The 18311-nt window shown below is 51.6% G+C and overlaps 7 protein-coding genes across 7 annotated transcripts; 4 read left to right on the forward strand and 3 right to left on the reverse strand.

Annotated features, from left to right (window-relative positions):
* Nucleotides 1–126: 126 nt before the first annotated feature.
* On the reverse strand, nt 127–1256 carry PtrM4_079170 (uncharacterized protein; the record flags this gene model as incomplete). Its single annotated transcript, XM_066106366.1, has 2 exons — nt 127–130; nt 166–1256. The coding sequence occupies 2 exons, from the start codon at nt 1254–1256 to the stop codon at nt 127–129; spliced, it is 1095 nt and encodes a 364-aa protein (XP_065963304.1).
* Nucleotides 1257–2519: 1263 nt separating this feature from the next.
* PtrM4_079180 (GatA, Asp-tRNAAsn-Glu-tRNAGln amidotransferase A subunit and related amidase) lies at nt 2520–4343 on the forward strand (the record flags this gene model as incomplete). Its single annotated transcript, XM_001940811.1, has 2 exons — nt 2520–3234; nt 3283–4343. 2 exons carry the CDS (start codon nt 2520–2522, stop codon nt 4341–4343), a joined length of 1776 nt encoding a protein of 591 aa, XP_001940846.1.
* Nucleotides 4344–4937: 594 nt separating this feature from the next.
* PtrM4_079190 (uncharacterized protein) lies at nt 4938–5296 on the forward strand (the record flags this gene model as incomplete). The annotated part of the gene is made up of 2 exons (XM_066106367.1): nt 4938–5156; nt 5192–5296. The coding sequence occupies 2 exons, from the start codon at nt 4938–4940 to the stop codon at nt 5294–5296; spliced, it is 324 nt and encodes a 107-aa protein (XP_065963305.1).
* A 1319-nt stretch (nt 5297–6615) lies between these two features.
* Nucleotides 6616–9806, reverse strand: PtrM4_079200 (pathway-specific nitrogen regulator; the record flags this gene model as incomplete). The annotated part of the gene is made up of 5 exons (XM_001940813.1): nt 6616–7262; nt 7309–7853; nt 7907–9149; nt 9195–9599; nt 9650–9806. 5 exons carry the CDS (start codon nt 9804–9806, stop codon nt 6616–6618), a joined length of 2997 nt encoding a protein of 998 aa, XP_001940848.1.
* Nucleotides 9807–10310: 504 nt separating this feature from the next.
* On the reverse strand, nt 10311–12167 carry PtrM4_079210 (uncharacterized protein; the record flags this gene model as incomplete). The annotated part of the gene is made up of 1 exon (XM_066106368.1): nt 10311–12167. The coding sequence occupies one exon, from the start codon at nt 12165–12167 to the stop codon at nt 10311–10313; it is 1857 nt and encodes a 618-aa protein (XP_065963306.1).
* A 208-nt stretch (nt 12168–12375) lies between these two features.
* Nucleotides 12376–13526, forward strand: PtrM4_079220 (Chaperone required for the assembly mitochondrial F1-ATPase; the record flags this gene model as incomplete). The annotated part of the gene is made up of 2 exons (XM_001940814.1): nt 12376–12502; nt 12556–13526. 2 exons carry the CDS (start codon nt 12376–12378, stop codon nt 13524–13526), a joined length of 1098 nt encoding a protein of 365 aa, XP_001940849.1.
* A 538-nt stretch (nt 13527–14064) lies between these two features.
* Nucleotides 14065–18108, forward strand: PtrM4_079230 (oxysterol binding protein 1; the record flags this gene model as incomplete). Its single annotated transcript, XM_001940815.2, has 5 exons — nt 14065–14072; nt 14189–15780; nt 15833–16842; nt 16893–17246; nt 17293–18108. The coding sequence occupies 5 exons, from the start codon at nt 14065–14067 to the stop codon at nt 18106–18108; spliced, it is 3780 nt and encodes a 1259-aa protein (XP_001940850.1).
* Nucleotides 18109–18311: the final 203 nt, after the last annotated feature.

Below are 18311 nucleotides of genomic sequence, written 5' to 3' on the forward strand. Positions count from 1 at the left end.
AGCGTGGGCGCCTGCTCAGGCCACGATGCCAACACACGAGGCGCATGTCTTATCAATGCGGCAATAATATCGCCTAGCTTCACTCCTTCGTCATTCTGTGTCAAGCGTCAAGGTTGGGGAGAATCATCATCTCGTATTAGAGCTATCGGGAAGAGGTCTATATACGCAGTGGGAGGAGAGAAGGAGCTAGGCCGTAAAGGTACTAGCGGGTAAATAGGTGGCTGCCTGGTTGCCCAAAGAGGAGCCAAGGGATAAGCCCTATGGCCGACATTCTGCAATCGCACAAGAAGCTCCTTGTTCGAAATTTTCAGGTATTCGCGGTCCTCATGTGGCAAGAAGGTTGTGTAGGCATTATGGTATATACCAACGACTCCACACGGAGGGTTTGCAAGGAACATTGGTCCCAAAAATTCGAAGGCCTTGGTGGAGACGAACGGATTGACCAGTAAAGATCCAGCAAGTTCTGATCGCAACGTCATCTCAATGCGTCCATTGACACACGCAAGCCATCTAGGGAAGAGGGCTGTAAAGTATGGGTTTATCTCAAATTGACCAAAGTCTAGCCAGTAGCGATTTGGGTGGTGTGACGTAGGTTCAATATGCACAATGCCGTATCTGTTTTCCATTGTTCCGTGCTGAGTGTCATCGAAGCTGTCCAATACCATAGAAAGAGCTGTTGGTAAGTTGGAAGCCTGGGTGTAATGAGCCGGAAAATACAGAGTCTTCCTTGCGACAAGCCGGTGTCGTCTACCATCGTCTTTGGTGGTACCACGATGGATGCGCTGCATGGATTGAGTGAGGGTGTTACTAAAAAGATCGACTTCCTCGCATGTTGATGGGTCCCAGATATCTGGATTACCATCAACGACAGTGTCATACTCAACAGGTCGGCGGGTAGCCGGTGAGTTCCAGAATCTGTGAAATAGGTGGCCTGTGATGATTGACGTAGCGGATTTACGCCATTCTTTGGACACAAACCAGGCCGAAATTTGTGCTTCAGCGTCCGCGAATTGGAGAATGTGGTCTAGAAGCTCCGGTATACGCAAGGCTTTGTAATTTGATGCGGGTACTGGTGTGGGCCTTGCCGGCTGGACCAACTCGTCTTGTGTATAGCGACTCGGCGAATATTTCGAGATCCGCTCGTTGACATGTCTTGTTGTATCTGATCTCCACCGAATGAGGGTTGCCTCCTCATCCTCCATATACGGCGGCTGTTTGATTGCGCGGTAATTGTATTTCTTCCAGGCACTGGCCATTTCTACGAGCCTGTGATGATACATGTCACTGCTTATTTCTCTGTCTGGATGGTGTACAGCGATAAGAACATCCGTAGTGTCTCCTCCATGCTTCTGAAGAGCTACATGAGTGCGGAGTTTTGCTTTTGTCGACTGCAATGCGGTGTCCTCGCAAAGCGTTGTTTAGCAGTAGAGGTCGAAAGCACAAGAGTCATGAGTTGGTAGTTGCTCATAGATTTGTAAGGTGCTAGATCGTGGAAGAATTGCTATATTTCCTTTAATATGTAAGCTCCCACTGGTGACTGAATTACAGGCAACATATGTTGTAAGCAAATAGGCACCTGCTCTCAGACTGGTTGTGCAATGTACTAAGGCGCTAATACAATCTCGGCCGTCTACTAGCGCAAATTCCATGGTTCCGGCGCACACAATGAGGCCATACGATAGTTAACGGCACCATCCACTCGGGAGGCTGACTGGGATGCTTCCATACCTTATATCAGAAACAGCGCTTACATGAGCAATATGCGCCGCCAAAAGACGCATGCACCAGGTCAAACAATTCATCACATCACTGCAAGACGAATAATCAGTACCAGAGTTCAACTCAATGATTGCTACTATTCAACCTTAAAACGTTGATCCGCCTTCTATCCTGATAAATAACAACCAAGGACAACTGCGACTTCAACCACATCGGATACTATAATTGGGACCACGAGGAGATCTCCGAGGCTCTTCTAGATAGCGCTATTGATAAAGATGATAGAGTTATTGGGCGAGCCTACACCAGACGGATAAGCAGGTTTGGGATGAGGAGAGAACTCTAGAATGTAGTCAGAGGGCATTTTAGAGAGTTGTTGGAGTCAAAGTAAATAGACATATATGATGGCATATGTATATACAATCCAGATGGATTACTATTTGACGAAGGCTCCATCACATGTATTGTAGGAAGTTGGATAGGCGGGGCTAGGGCTGGGTGAGAGAATATTCATGATTTCTAGCCGCTTGATAACGTCTATTGGCAATAGCGGTATCGGTTATTCGTTAGCGGTAACTTTGTGAAGTTGGTGTGGTGGTTTGCGTGGTTGGGTTTTGATGTGCCATGAAAGGATGCGGCGATCTGACTGTGGGGATGTGGCTAACACCATGGCGGGGTACCGTAGGATGGCGCGATGGGGGCTTGAACATGACGTCACATGCATTGTTTGCGATGGCGCAGTAACGTGTGAAGATGTGGCATATAGGTAAGAGTGCTTTCACTGCTCGTCGACTCTAGGCATGGTTTGCATCCTCTACTTCGTCTTTGCCCTCCATGCGGCGGCTTTAGGGGCGTCATGCGACGTGCAGCAGAGCTCTGCAGACGTCCTCGATGTCGACCCGCTCCAGAATCCTTATCCTTACGATTTCCCGCCTCGATATGCTGCTGGGACTTCGGCGTTGTTCGCTATGCCTACGTGTAGGGGTATCACCCTGGAAGAAGCCACGATCGATCAATTGCAGAAGTACCTAAGTGACCGCATACTTACATCCACTCAACTGTTGGAGTGCTATCTGAATCGAGCTCACCAAGTGGATGGATACATCAACTCTATCATCGAGCTGAACCCAGACGCGAATAAAATAGCTGCCACACTCGACGCTGAACGCGCAGCGGGTCGCGTTCGAGGGCCGTTGCATGGCATCCCATTCCTCGTCAAAGATAATATAGCCTCGAAAGACAGAATGGAAACGACCGCCGGAAGCTGGATGCTATTGGGAAGTGTAGTCCCTCGCGATGCATACGTCGTTGCGAAGCTGCGGGAAGCTGGTGCGCTTCTGATGGGCAAAGCAACCTTATCTGAATGGGCAGACATGCGATCAAACAATTATTCTGAAGGTTATTCGGCGCGTGGAGGTCAAGCGCGAAGTCCCTACAATCTGACCACGAACCCTGGTGGCAGCAGTTCGGGTAGTGCAGCGGCGGTCGCCGCCAATGTGGTATCGTTTTCCTTGGGTAAGTCGGCCCTGCGGCCTGCTTTCCATAGTTTCTAATCCTCTGCAGGGACTGAGACGGATGGAAGTGTCATAAACCCTGCTGAGCGTAACGCCTTGGTGGGTATCAAACCTACAGTTGGGCTTACATCTCGCGCTGGTGTAATACCGGAGAGCATCCATCAGGACACTGTGGGCACATTTGGACGTACACTTCGCGACGCTGCATACGCTTTTAATGCCATTTATGGAAGCGACCCGCGCGATAACTACACGCTTGCACAGGAAGGTAGAACTCCTACAGGAGGCTACATGCGATTCCTTACCGAAAAAACTACTTTGCAGAATGCCACATTTGGGTTGCCTTGGAGTAGCTTCTGGGTGTACGCCGATGAAGAACAGCAATCACAATTGCTGACGCTTATTGAACTGATTGAAAGTGCTGGCGGCACAGTAATAAACAAAACTGAGCTTCCCAATTACCAGAAGATCGTTTCACCGAATGGGTGGGACTGGGATTATGGCGGTACTCGTGGGTATGCTAACGAATCGGAGTACACTGTGGTCAAGGTTGACTTCTACAACAACATCAAAACGTACCTTGCCGAACTCGAGAATACGAACATCCGTAGTCTGGAAGATATTGTGGCTTATAACTACGCGAACGACGGCACTGAAGGTGGCAATCCCTGGCCTTTGGGTATAGCTGCGTTCTATTCGGGCCAAGACAGTTTCCTCGCGTCGCTGGAATCCAAGGGTGTAATGGATGAAACCTATTATGAAGCGCTGGAATTTGTCCAAAGAAGCACCCGAGAAGAAGGTATTGACGCAGCACTGGCAAATAACGGTCGCCCGCTTGATGCACTGCTTGTACCTCCAGATGTTGGTCAGACCTACCAAATTGCTGCGCAAGCTGGTTACCCGATGATCACTCTTCCAGCTGGTGTGCACTCGAGTACTGGTATGCCTTACGGGTTGGCGCTCATGGGAACAGCTTGGAGCGAAGCGAGCCTGCTGAAGTGGGCGAGCGCTATCGAAGACCTTCAGCTGAGTACCGCTGGCGCACTGAGGAGAACGCTGCCGTGTTGGTATGGGTACATGGAGAGGAACATTCCAGTGAGGAACGTGTAATCCGTGAAATACTCTTCTGGACTAGGAAGCCGATGAGGAACTTTATATAGAACACATTTGTTATCTTTAATTACACATCTTCTCCTGATAAATTGAGAAGCTCCTCTACCATGTGCTTATGCTTTCTTGGTCTCAATGAAAGAACCTCGGCCCCTTAGATATGACTAAGGCTACAGTCATTATAAGATACATAAACAAAAGAAGAGTCAGCTAACACTGCAGTAGGGAGGCAAATAGCGATTATAGATAAAGCACCTAAGAAAAAGCCGTAGCAATTAGTCTAAGAATAAACGCAGCATTTGTTATAAGCCTGTACCTAGGATCTCTTCCTTGGAATGATACCCGAGGAACCCACGACGAAATTATGGATTTACATGCTTCGTGCTCGCTGTCTTTACGCGTTTCTTATCAGATGGGTTTAACATATAATAGCAAAGGTAAACAAATCTATCCAGTGAACGTCTCTGATGTCTTGTAATAGAGTCTTTATGAGTGAATTCAACGTTCCCTCGGAAGAGACCAAATGGGACGTCGCGTCCTGTCTAGAGACGTAAAAACTTGGGTGTCAAACTCGACTGCACCGTAACAGAAAATATGGTATCAGACGAGATCTTCCGCATTACATACGCGATGCGCCAGAAAATACATCAAAACAACGACCGTGAAAAAGCCGATCTGGGCATCACCGCTAGCACCTTCGAGTCCCTGGGCTTCAAGCCGGACGCAGTCTTCCTCCAAATGATCACGGACTGCAACCAACGAACCTCGCCCGAAAGGACTTTTCCGCCCCAGACGAAGTCCCAGAAAACGTACGTATGATGCTGACGCGACGTCCAATGTTGATGCAGATGCCGAGCGGCATCCGTCGTTGGCGATACCACTCGCACATCTTTGGGCATGACGACTCCGATTTGTACACAGAAAAGGAGGAATATTACCTCGGCTACTCTTAGGAGGGACTGAAAGAAATGACAGCAATCCCGTGCTCCACATTCGCCAATCTACTAAAAGACCCAGACAATGGTTACGGGGACTTTATACCCTTATAATTTATGAGGAAGAAACGCCTGGGAGTACAAGGTCAGTGGAGTTGGAGCGGGATGTCACGTACTCTCTGTTCTGCATGACTGGAGGATGGTGACAGCGATGTCCCAAATAGAGCTCTAATACTAATACTTCGACGCATACGATAACAAGGAATAGGGACATGTTCTCGGGTGGTTGGGCTACTGGAAAGGATATTGCTATTAGGCTTAGAAACAGCTATAAGGTCATCTGGAGGAAACTTGGAAATAGGTATGATAGGAGGGTTGCGTTATAGCAGCCCGTCCAATATGTAGACAGCCAAAAAGGCGCCAAAGGAGCCTAGGATTGAGAAGCTGCTCCCTACACGTCTAAGTGATTGTTGCGAGCTTCCATTATAGTCGCTATATTCCGGGACTTCTTAGTTTCATGTCATGCTGATAATTAGCACATACCCAAGCTTATATAGCTTTATACCTCGATATTGTATCTTTTCTCTTTACTGTACAGACCATACCCTACTTTACTATTCGCCTCTTATCTCACCATCTAAACTGGTTACGTGTTCACTGACTGGAATCGTGTTTTTTGTACATGGTATGCCTACCTAGAAAAGGCTATCATCGCGAGCGACTCGTTGTACCTTAGTCACCGTATTCGATAACAACCTAGCCAGATTTAAACCCCCCTATGAAGTTCGATACAGAAAACTCCACACCCAACAGTCATGAACGAGGCCAAGCTAAGACAAGGCCAAGGCACGGGAAACCTCACCAAACCCAACACACACTAGCTCATCTCCGACCCTTTTCAAGGGCTCTCCCGGTCCACCCAACACCCGCCCACTGCCCGGGCATCCATACTCAGCCTCCCTGACGCTGATAACCCCATGTCGTCCTTCCGTTTAATCACCAGCTTAAATGCCGCATCCAAGACGCTAGACAGCACATACGTTGATCTTCAACCAATTTCATTTGAACCCCAACAACATATGACGTCATCGTCACATGACGACTACACAAAGGCCTTTGAGGGAAACTGAGCGGGATCAAGTTCACAGGACAAATTATGTAGGATATGTGGAGAAAAAATGACAAAAAAATGGTATCTCATCAAAAAGAACTCCATCCCCGTCCCATGTTGCCCGCTATAACCCCGCTTGAGTCAAATCCATGGAGTCCACCGCTCGCAGAAATATAAAACACAATTTTGGCATCGTAGGTATACTTGGATAGACACATTACCAGTCTCACCCTGTAGCATGATTGCCAGGCGCACCGCCGTCTCCTCCAAACTCACCGTTCCCAAAGTTACCATCGTTGAAGTAAAGCATCTCGTGCGGAAGGTACTCAAGGTCCCAAGGCATCATGTCGGCTCCGAGCAGAGACATGTCAACATCCTGGGTATCGATGACCATGTCGCCGAACGTGTTGTCCGACGGGGTATTGAATGTGGTAAAGGTAGGCGAGAACTCGGTCTGGGGTGAAGGCTGTATATGTGACGTACGGCGCGTGTACGATGTTGGGTTTTGCATCGGTGCTCTTATAGCGGTCGGCGAGCCACCCGAGAATGGTGAATGAAGGTTCAAGAGGAGATCGGCATCTGAGACGAGTACAGGATCTGGTGCGGGCATGTTGCTGAAAGCTTGGTTAGGTGGTGGCGGAGGCATACATGCTGAACTGAATTGTGTGAAAGTGGATGGCGCTGGGGGTGGTTGTGACTCGAACTTGATCTGCGGCTCAGATATGACCGATGTGATAGAGGCCTGTGTGCTTGCTGGAGGTTGTTTGGGCGGTGCGGGTTTTGTACTTCGACTCTCGCCATTTTCGGATGTATACATGACGGCGACATTGGTAGATGGTGAGTTCATTGTGCCAGTGAGTGACCATCCGATAGCTATGAGCCTATTAGTAATTGTATCGACTCTGTGAAGCAAACGTACCTTGACTGGGATGCACCATGGGCGACCCGGGCACATTTGGCGTTCTTGCACCTTTTCTAATGGCAGCAGCCATTTTTGCAACGTCGCCATCTGAGTTTTGTGCAGTTAAGTACGTGCCCCAACTGAGCTTTCTTCTCCAGCCAGGGCTAGTGAATGAGGGTTCCGGTCTGGGAGCTTCCAACGCACTCTCCATCTCTTCTGCTGTGTAGAGAAGCGGTTCGCCTACGCCTTTTGCTTTTTGATCCAACACAGTCATGATGTATTTGACTCCCGCCCAATATGTCTCCAGTGCCTTGAGCGCGCGGTAACAGCGTTGATAGTTTTGATTGGCGGCAGATGCTAGCAGTGTATGTTTGGCAGCGCTCTGTTTCTGCTCCCGGTCGTTGACAGTATTGAGACGATCGAGGGATTGGCTGGTAGCCGCTTTCTGACTACCATTCTCGCCATTTTGAGCAGGACTAGCGGGCCGAGATTGAGGTTGCGACGAAGCCGAATGGATTGCGGTCTCTTTGAGAAATGCGCATGCAGCAATATATATGGGTTGACTAGAGATCGGTTAGATAGACTGACATGGCAAGTAAAATATGGCTGATCATACCTGGTGAACGGATTGCCTATTCCAGTCTTCACATCAATCAACTCCGTGAAGGCTAAAATATCCGCAACGGTCTTTGCGGAAGACATGGAGAGCTCTCTGCTATTGGAAGACAGTGACTGTGGGGTTCCTTCAAAGGTCCTGAGGAGTGTAGGTTGATGTAACAGGACTATTAGCGTGTGAAACCAGCAATGTAATAACAGAAAGTTTGTGCCTTGGTTAAGCTTGACGTATTGCTGGAAGTTCACGGCATTGAAGTGTAGCTTTGGCGACAGGTTCTGGTAGATGCTTGTCAATCGGTCTTCCCAAGCCCCTAGTTGCTTGTGCAGGTCCGTCGTAACATCTGCAGGACTCCTGATCCGGTTGAGGAGATCGGTTACACGACCGTAGAGATGTATGACGCGAATCAATGCAGGATAGGGTAGTGGCCACCCCGAAGAATCGACTTCATCCAGAGATGGAAAGGTGATTTCGATATCGCGATCACGTAGAGTGACTGGGCGTCCTGTTCCCGAGGAAATGACACGGTCCAGGAAGAATATCGACCAGAAGGTATCTAATCTTTCACGCTCGGCGGCCCGTTGCTCTTGTTCTTCCGCACTCATCCCGTGCGTCTCTTGCGATGTAGTCTGTTCAGCCGGCCGCCCACCTTCGGGATCGCTCTTGACAGAACTCGGCGTAGGGCCATGCCGACCTTCGTACTTTAGACCACCAATGGATTGCATACCCAAATCTTGCGCCATCCGGATGGCAATTCCTAGATACATCCACAGTCCACTATCACGGCTTGCGCCGAACTCGTCGTACGCAAGAAGCAGCGCAGCCTGGACTACGGCCACACTGGGACATGGGAAGGCATCCGGAATGGCAGACTTGGCTCGCTGTGCAAATGCTTGGCCATAGTCTGAAGGCTGAACCTTTTGAGAATCAGTCTCACTATCCTTTTGCTGCTCGCCGTTGCCAGTCAGCATTGGATGTGTTGAGAAGCGGGCCGCCAACGCACAAACAGCATCTACAAGTATCGCATCTACCTGCTTCTCTTCCAGGTCGCGCAGGAAGCGCTCTCGCTGCAGAAATGGAAATGAGCAGCCTAGGTGGATGAAGAAGAGCTTGCAAAGATGGGTTATGAGTGGACTGGGGGACATTGATGAAGCGTCGTATATGGGTATTTCCAATGGCGTACGGGCTTCAGTTGTAGGCGGCGAACCCACGGATGGCTGTGCTGGTGAAGATTCAACAACATATTCTACCCATTGTCAGCAGGTGCCTACTATACTAAAGCTGTACATACGATCTGACGTGGTCTGAGCACTCCCAGGCTGCTTTCCGCGCACCTTGACGACCATCTGCCTCAGTCCAGGTACGATGGCTGTCGGCCCAAAGTACCTGAAGTATGGCATCCTATTCCGCGTGTTCAAGCTTAGGCCCGAACTACCGGTAGTGAGGTCCGTCTTTGGCGAGATGTTGATGTTGCTCGAGTCAGAGTTCTGTGAGATAGTATGCGGAAGGCGCGGTCGTGTGAGCTGCGGGTCGATGGGGGGCTCTGGTGGCCGGGAAGGGGCGCCAGTAGAGACGGTACTCTCTCTTCTTGGAGTCTTCTTGCCATCCTTTTGCGCATCGGCTGCGCTGCTGTCGTCTCCATAGCCGGCGCATTCGTGTTTGTTTTGGGTGCAGGTCCCGCACACCGGACGTTCACCTACTCGGGAATTAGCACACAAGCTGGGGCCTGTACACGGCGGGGCGCACCTGAACAGCGCGTCTTCTTCTTTCTACACGTCAAGCATGCCGAATTGATGCGACGGCGCTTTGCATAGGGACCATCATGGTTGGTGACGAAACGAATGGGCTTCGGCTGGGGCACAGCAGCATTCGCAGAAGCCGTCGGGTCGGCTCCTTGATTCATTAAAAGCAGCGTGTGATGTCAGAGGCAATTGGAAATGCCCGCATCCAAGGCGAAAGTGATGATGCAGGGAGAGTAGATTTGAGTGGGGTAGCAACAGCGAGATGCGCGTCGATCACGAGCCAGACCAGACGGTGGAGAACATGCAGAGGGACGAGATGCTGTGGAGAAGCAGACGCATGTTCAGCGACGCCAGTGCAGTACAAGGTGATCGGCGAGGCGCTCCGACGACTTGCAAGTACCCGGGGGAAGGGTGTTGACGGCAGACGGCAGACGGCAGACGCAGGACGCAGCAGCAGGACGGGAGCGCGCGGTGGTGCGGAGCGGAGAACCCCAGATTTAGTTGGAGACGCTAACGTGTCCGTGCGCGTGATGCGCGGATTCGCGTGATGCGCGGGGAACACCATATCCACTACTTCAAAAATGAAGCTATTAAGCCACGTATATAAGCTGTTATTATACGAATTTATAGAGGGGGAGTAATTAGATGCTTGCGATCAACTTGTACTATCTATATTTTGATGGGAGGTTGACGTTGCGGCCACGTGATGTGAGCTTTGATGGAGGAGCTGGAGGCTCTTCTTGAACTTGAGCACCAGCGCGAGCAGCCTCAACGCGTTTTTGACGCTTGTTGTTCGATGAGGTAGCTGCTGAAGCTCTCCTCTTTCCCTTTTGGGGTAGTTGTATAGCTTTAGCAGCGTCTCTCTCCTCCTTCTGGCGCGCGCGTTCAGCTGCTTTCTCAGCTCGCTCAAGCTCCCTCATCTCCTTGAGTCTCTGCCTCTCCACACGCCTCTCCTCGAGCTCATCTTGACGCTGCAGTCGAGCCTCCTCGCGCTGCTTCTTGGACCGTGCTTTTTGGAGTTTCTCCTCCGTCTCATCTCGCTCCCGTACTGCTTCTCTAGCTCGAGCCTCACGCAGCTTGCGAGGAGACCAGAAGACAGAGCCACCGTGATACTCCTGGCGCTGTTGAAGGTCAAGAGCTTTGCCCTTCTTCCTGTGCTTCTTTTTATGTTGAAGAGCCTCCTTTAAGCCCTCGTTCTCATGCTTTAAAAGCTCATACTGCACAGAGAGATGGTGAACGCTTGAGCGCAGCTTTCTTGCCTCATACTGATGGCTATCATTAACAGCAGCTCGTACTAGCCGATCGAGCTTTCTCCAGTCATGATCAGAGAGCCCTGACGATGAGCTTCTCTCAGCTTCTGGCGTGCTAGCAAATCTACGAAGGATAACGTTGGCATCCATCGGCCAGATCCCAGTGGCTTCGAAGGCCTTCAATATGAGGCTCTCTGTGAAGGAGGATATCCAGGCGCTCCAGAAGAGCGGGAAGAAGTCCCCTTTCTTGATTGGAATAAGGCCTTGAGCCTTATGGAGATGGTTAGTGAGCTCGTTAGAGTAGGCTTGAGAGAGTGGCTTGAACAGCACTACATCTAGCGGCTGGAGCGTATGGGTCGAATGGGGAGGAAGGATCATGAGGAGGATCCTATGGCGATCGCAGTACTTAATAAACTCCATCGTGAGGTGAGATCCATGGCCATCAAGGATGAGCAATCTCCATCTACCTGATCGTTGCTTTGTAGAGCGATCAAACACCTGCTCCAGCCAAGCTAGGCCTACGTTATCATTTGACCAGCCTGTTGGAGATGATGAGACAAAGACCTCATGTTCTCCTGCCTTGATATCTTCTACCCAACTCGATCGTATAGCTCCATTTTTAGCTGCGTAGATAAGGGCTGGAGGCAGCGAGCTCCCATCAGCGCAGCAGCAGGCCAGGACTGTCAGAAACTCGCGTGATCCATCCTGGAGAGATGCTCGAACCTCCTTCTTCTCCCATTGACGCCTGCTGAATATCCTCTTACTTCTGCCTATCAAGCCAATTAAGAAGCCCTTCTCATCCATATTGTATATATCTCGAGCCTCTAGGTGATATTCGGTGATCTTTCGATGCAGCAGCTCGAAGTAGAGTCTATACTTTGACTCAGAATCAGCCAGGTGGCGCGTACGATCCATGGCGCTGGTCCACTTTGAGATGAGATGGATCTCGTGTCGGTTGATGAAGCGAGTAACCCAGCTCTCGCTGAGCTGCTGATGGGCTACTTCTGATGAGAAATTCCTGATCATCTCTCGTGTAGGAGGAATGCCTCGCTTTGTGAGCTTTTCGATATATCTCACAAGCTCTAGCTCTTGTTGTGGGTTGAGTTTCTGCTGGTTGAAGTTCTTGTCTCTTTCTGAGCTTGTCTGGCCCTGGTGCCTTCGGGTCAACGTAGATCTCACAACACCATGCTTAGCAGCAATTTTAGTATACGAGAACTGTTCTCCTGGCTCTAGATTTTCAATATCTTCAATCGCAGCTTGAATTGGGTCCATATTGGTGGAGTTAACGTGTGTTGAAGGTGAAGGGGTTTGACGTGTTTTGGTGTTCCCCGCGCATCACGCGAATCCGCGCATCACGCGCACGGACACGTTATGTCCGCGCGTATCTTGGGAAAAAAATGTCGCCGCGGTAGTCCCACCCACCACAGCCGTCACCGTTCCCTCGGCGCCGTTGCTTGCCATTTAGTCTGCCGACACCATTATGGAGTCAATTCGCCCATGCCTGGCGAGGGTCCGCCTTTCAGTGCCCTCGAGAGCCTACAGACCGCTCTATCAATGTCTACACACTTCGGCCGCGCGGGGCGCCACGCCGTTGCCCCATCCGTCAGGTAGGAAGAATGTTGCACGTGTGCTGGCAATTCACCCATTGACGTCTGCATAGTGCCCGGACCACCGCCTGAGACACCCCAGGCACACCCGTCAGATGCATCGGAGCGGGTGGCGCGCAAGAGGAAGCAGGCAGACATGATGAAACAGGCGCGAGAGATGCGTGACGTCTACTCGTCCTCCAACAAGCCCAAGAACATGCTGGCCAAGCGCTTCTGGAAGGACGTCTCGGTCCAGGAGGGCAATGGCGGCCTGCAGGTCTTTCTCGATCACCGACCTGTCCGCATGCCCAACAAGCAGACGCTTACAGTGCCCACGTCGAAGCCCCAGCTGGCGACTGCCATTGCCCTTGAATGGGACCTGCTCATGAGCGCACAACAGGCCCTCAAGAACGACTACATACCCATGACGTCGCTCGCAGCGCGCGCAATCGACATTGAGGCGGCAGACGGCGAGGGGAGGGACAACGTCCGAAACGACATCCTCGCCTACTTTATGCGCGTCTTGTCCACAGATACGCTGCTCTGCTGGGCGCCGGAGAAAGTCATGAACGACTCACTGCAAGACGGCAAGACACTGCGCCAGGTCCAGGAGGAAGTGGCCACGGGCATCATTGCCTATCTCCAGACAAACGTCTGGCCGGGCGTCGAGATCAAGCCCACGCTCGACCCAGAGACCATCATCCCCGTCGAGCAGCCCGAGTTGACACAACAAGTGATTCGCGGCTGGTGTGCACGTCTCCCCGCCTATGAGCTCGCTGGTCTCGAGCGTGCGGTGCTGGCGTCCAAGAGTCTCCTCGTCAGTGTGCGCTTGATCCACGAATGGGGCGAGGCATTCGCACAGTCGCGCAAGACGACTGATGCGCATCGCTTCAGTATTGAGGATGCGACCAGGGCGTCGAGTCTGGAGGTATCGTGGCAGACGTCGCAGTGGGGCGAGGTAGAAGACACACACGATGTTCAGAAGGAGGATCTGCGGAGACAGCTGGGTAGCGCCATTGTTCTCGTAGGCGGCGAAAGCTCATGAACGTCTCAGTCTCATCAATGTAGATTAGATTACTAAACACAAGCATCAGCCGACGTCTCTGTAATCGCGCCAATATCCAGACTTTTGCGTATCCAGGCATAGATAGTGCAGTGTAAAACAGGGACTGGACGAGTCCAAGGCCGATCACTGCCAAACAAGACTTTGTCCGCCAGGTTACTGCTAGTCGACGCCGGCGCCCTGACACATGCGCGAGCAGTTCGCACATGCCATCACGCTCACAGCCACAGCCAACAGCGCATGTTCTGTGTTGGTGACGTCCAGCGGCCGGTTTAGCGGAGCCATGGTCGTGATTCGCTGCGTCTGTCGGCATGGCTGGCGCCCCTGACGAAGCCTCCCCAGAGCTCTTGAGAGCCCCGCCGCGATTGCTTGAATCCTACAAAGTTGCAGCTTCGTATACGCCCTGTCTCTTGTTGATTTTCCTTTTGGATATCTAAACTAAATTAAATCTACGCTCCTCATCTTCGCACACGTCTGACAGAGGCTCGTATCGCTTGGCTGGTGGGCCAATTACGCAGCCATGGAAGGGTAAGTGGTCGTCCCTCCACGCCTCTCCAGCCGTCGATGCCGTCGATGGCGGGGGAGACATGTAGACGACGGGCAACATTGTCCCGCAGAACGACCTAAATCTAACCCACCGCCAGACATAAGCGATCCAAGTCGGCCAGTGTTAAAAAGGTCCTTTCATTAGGATCTTCCAAGACCGACAACGCTCCGACGGATCCCAATGACACTTCTCCGCCGGCGTCAGCTACCTCGGCCACCTCACAGCAGGCCTCACAGCTCAAAGGCTACCCTCCAAGCCACGGGAGGAGTCTCTCCAAGAAGACCAACCCCCATCTTTCCACGAGCATGTCCAGTTTGGGTGCGGGGCAAGACGGTCTGACACCGTCGTCAGCCAGCTACCAACAGTCACCTAGCTCACCCACGTCCAAGTCGACTTCGATCGAACAGTCAGTGAAGCTATTCAGAGTATTCGAATCGTTGCGCAATGGAGACACGACTGCCATATCGAGGGCAATACGAGAGCAATCGGGCACAACTGATGGCGAGAACAACCGGTCGTCACTGCAGCTACCCAGCGCGCGCACCGAAGGAACCTCGATACTGCATCTGGCCATACAATGTGCTGAGATGCCAGTCATCGAATTCGTTCTCTCCAACGCCACAGCAACGCCAGACTCACCCATAGACATCAACGGCCGTGATCGCGATGGCAACACGCCCTTGCATCTCGCAGCCACCCTCGGTCGTGCTCCGGTAGTACGCATGCTGCTCGATCAGCCCGGCATCAACGACTCGGTCACAAACTACAACGGCCAGACACCATTGGACCTGGCGCGGACACCAGACATATTCCAGCAGCTGCAGCTCTCCCGCTCAATCTTCATCGACACCAATGTGAGGAAGATACAGACCATGGTCACTTCGGGCGATATGGAAGCACTAGAGAAGATTCTGCAAGATGCAAGGATAAAGAGTACTATTGACGTGAATGGTGGGGAACTAGCGACTGATCCAGTCGTCGTTGACGCTGGGGGCACACTTCTCCATGAGGCAGCAAAGAAGAAGGATGTAAAGTTGGCACAATTACTGTTGCTGAACGGAGCCGACCCTTTTCGTCGGGACCGCAAAGGCAAGCTGCCCCAAGACTATACCAAAGACGACCGTACACGCGCGATCCTAAAGCGGTCGCCTGCCGCCGCGGCAGCACAGAGGGGCATCCAGGAAAAGACCATACTTGCTGGCGCATTGCAGGGTCCAACTGCCGCCGAGAGTGGCATGGGCGTAAAGGAGTCTCGCGAGATGAAGGGATACCTGAAGAAGTGGACCAATTACACAACCGGATACAAGTTGCGGTGGTTTGTACTTGAAGATGGCGTTCTCAGCTACTACAAGCACCAGGACGATACGGAGTCTGCATGTCGTGGTGCCATCAACATGCGGATAGCAAAACTCTACATGGACCCGCAAGACAAGCAGCGGTTTGAGATTCAGGGCAAGTCGTCAGTCAAGTACCACCTCAAAGCAAACCATCAAGTTGAGGCCAAGCGATGGTTCTGGGCCCTGAACAACGCGATCCAGTGGGCCAAGGATGAAGCACGTGAAGAGGAGAAGCGAGCAACACAGGATCACGAAGTTCTGAAGCAGGCCAAGATCGAGCAGATCAAAGGCGAAGGGGATGCATCAAGTCTCGGCAGTTCCAAGTTGGCGAGCTCGAAGAACCTCGCTACTGGTACGTTCACAGTTATTACTCTACCAGATCGTGCCCACTAACCTTACTCCAGCATCGTCACTGGGTGTCCCTCTGCCTGGTTTGGACACCACATCGTCACGAACTGCAGTAAGTGTGACAGAAGACCCTCCAAGTGTCTATGAGCCCAGTATGTCTGGCCACGGACTGGACAGGATGGTCAGCAACATGGGTACAGCCACGGTTGCTGGTGACGATGAAGATGAGGACGACTACGGTGATGATACTAGCAGTCATGAAATGAAGCCGCAGAGCAAGGATGCATTCAACATCACAGCGCAATCAGCAAAGCTGCAGCTTGAACTGTTAACCTCCGTTTCCGCAGCACTGCAAACGGAGAAGAACCGCTCGCCCCACCTACAAATCTCCGATCCTTTGATGCTACAGGCATTAGCCTCATACGAGTCAGCTATCGGCAACCTCAAAGGTCTTATCGGAGACCTACTCAGAATATCCAGAGACCGCGACGCGTACTGGCAATATAGGCTCGATCGCGAGGCCAATGTGCGCCGCATGTGGGAAGAGAGCATGGCCAAGGTTGCCAAGGAGCAGGAGGAACTTGAAAATCGGATAGGCGAATCTGAAGAAAAGCGGCGGAAGCAGAAAAAAGCTCTACGGGAAGCATTGGAGGACTACGACAAGCCTATGCCCGGTTCTGATGCTAAAGCGGACGAAGATGACTTTGCCGACGCTGCGGAAGATGGAGAACAGCAAAAGACGATGACATCTCACCTTGGACCTCCTGCGCAGGATCCGAAAGTTAAAAGAAAGGCAACCTTTGCCGATATTGCAGCCGACATATCAGACTCGGATTCAGAAGATGATGAGGAGTTCTTTGATGCGGTAGGGGCTGGTGAGGTTGAAGTCGTGGAGATGCCTGCGCCTGCTGTCGCTCAAGAGAAGCAAGCGGATGCTGAATCTTCTTCTGACGACTCACTAGAGAAGAAGCACAGCGAAATCGCTACGGCGTGGGCAGGTTACGAAGATGGGCCACGAAAGAAGCTGGCATTGGACGCAGACGACAGACCGAAGGTCGGCCTCTGGGTATGCTGGACACCATACAAATCAGCGAAACTGTACTAACAAAACAACAGGGCATTCTCAAGTCTATGATTGGCAAGGACATGACCAAGATGCCGCTACCTGTATCATTCAACGAGCCAACCTCGCTGCTCCAACGTGTCGCTGAAGACATGGAGTACACCGATCTCCTCGACACTGCTGCTGAACGTTCTGATTCTACAGAACGTTTGCTTTATGTTGCTGCCTTTGCTGCATCTGAGTATGCCTCGACTATCGGTCGTGTCGCGAAGCCGTTCAATCCTCTTCTTGCTGAGACGTACGAGTATGCTAGACCAGACAAGGGCTATCGCTTCTTCATTGAACAAGTCAGCCATCATCCACCTATCGGTGCAGCATATGCTGAATCGACCAAGTGGGATTACTACGTAAGTACCTACATGCTGCTTTATGAAATGAGTTAACATAGAATAGGGTGAATCCGCAGTGAAATCGAAATTCTACGGCAAATCCTTTGATATCTTCCCGCTTGGTACATGGTTCCTGCGCCTCCGTCCCACATCGATGGGAGGAAAGGAAGAACTTTACACCTGGAAAAAGGTCACCACGTCTGTCATCGGTATCATAACGGGTAACCCCGCCGTCGACAACTACGGCCCCATGGAAATCACAAACTGGACCACAGGCGAGAAATGCATGCTCGATTTCAAACCCCGTGGCTGGAAAGCATCGTCTGCATACCAGGTTGTAGGAAAGGTGCTCGACGCTGAAAACAGAGTCCGTTGGAGTATCGGTGGGCGATGGAATGACAAGATCTACGCTCGTTTCACGCCAGGGTTCGAGGACGCTGATATCGAAAAGAGTGGGAAGAGTGCTACCAAGAGCGGTGACAACAAGGCCTTCCTCGTCTGGCAAGCGCATGAGCGGCCAGCCGGCATACCCTTCAATCTCACGCCCTTTGGTGTCACTCTCAACGACATATCTGACAAGCTTCGCCCCGTGATCGCGCCGACCGATACGCGCCTGCGGCCGGACCAGCGCGCCATGGAAGACGGTGAGTACGACTTTGCTGCCACGGAGAAGAGCCGCGTCGAGGAGAAGCAACGCTCTACCAGGAGACAGAGGGAAGCTGAAGGCAAGGAGTTTTCGCCAAGGTGGTTCACAAAGGGTAGATGTGAGGTTACGGGCGAAGAGTACTGGGTGTTCAACCACGAGTATTGGAAGATTAGACATCGTGTTGCTCAGGGAGAAATGTCCTGGGAGGAAGCCGGTCTGGAAGACATTTTCTAGACTAGCTAGATTAGAAACGGTGCCTTTGGCACTGCTGGAGATGCACTTGAACAAGGGTCTCTTTTTCCCTAACTTTTATCTAACAATCCTTTCATGTACATAGAGCCCTAAGTGGGTGGTAGTCCCCTTGAGTTGAAAAATAGCACAACGTACGTCCACCTTATGTAAATGCATAACACACCCTTCTACCATGAAAGGCACTT

The sequence above is a fragment of the Pyrenophora tritici-repentis genome, chromosome 3 (assembly GCF_003171515.1).
Source record: "Pyrenophora tritici-repentis strain M4 chromosome 3, whole genome shotgun sequence".
In the NCBI taxonomy this organism is placed as follows: Eukaryota; Fungi; Ascomycota; class Dothideomycetes; order Pleosporales; family Pleosporaceae; genus Pyrenophora; species Pyrenophora tritici-repentis.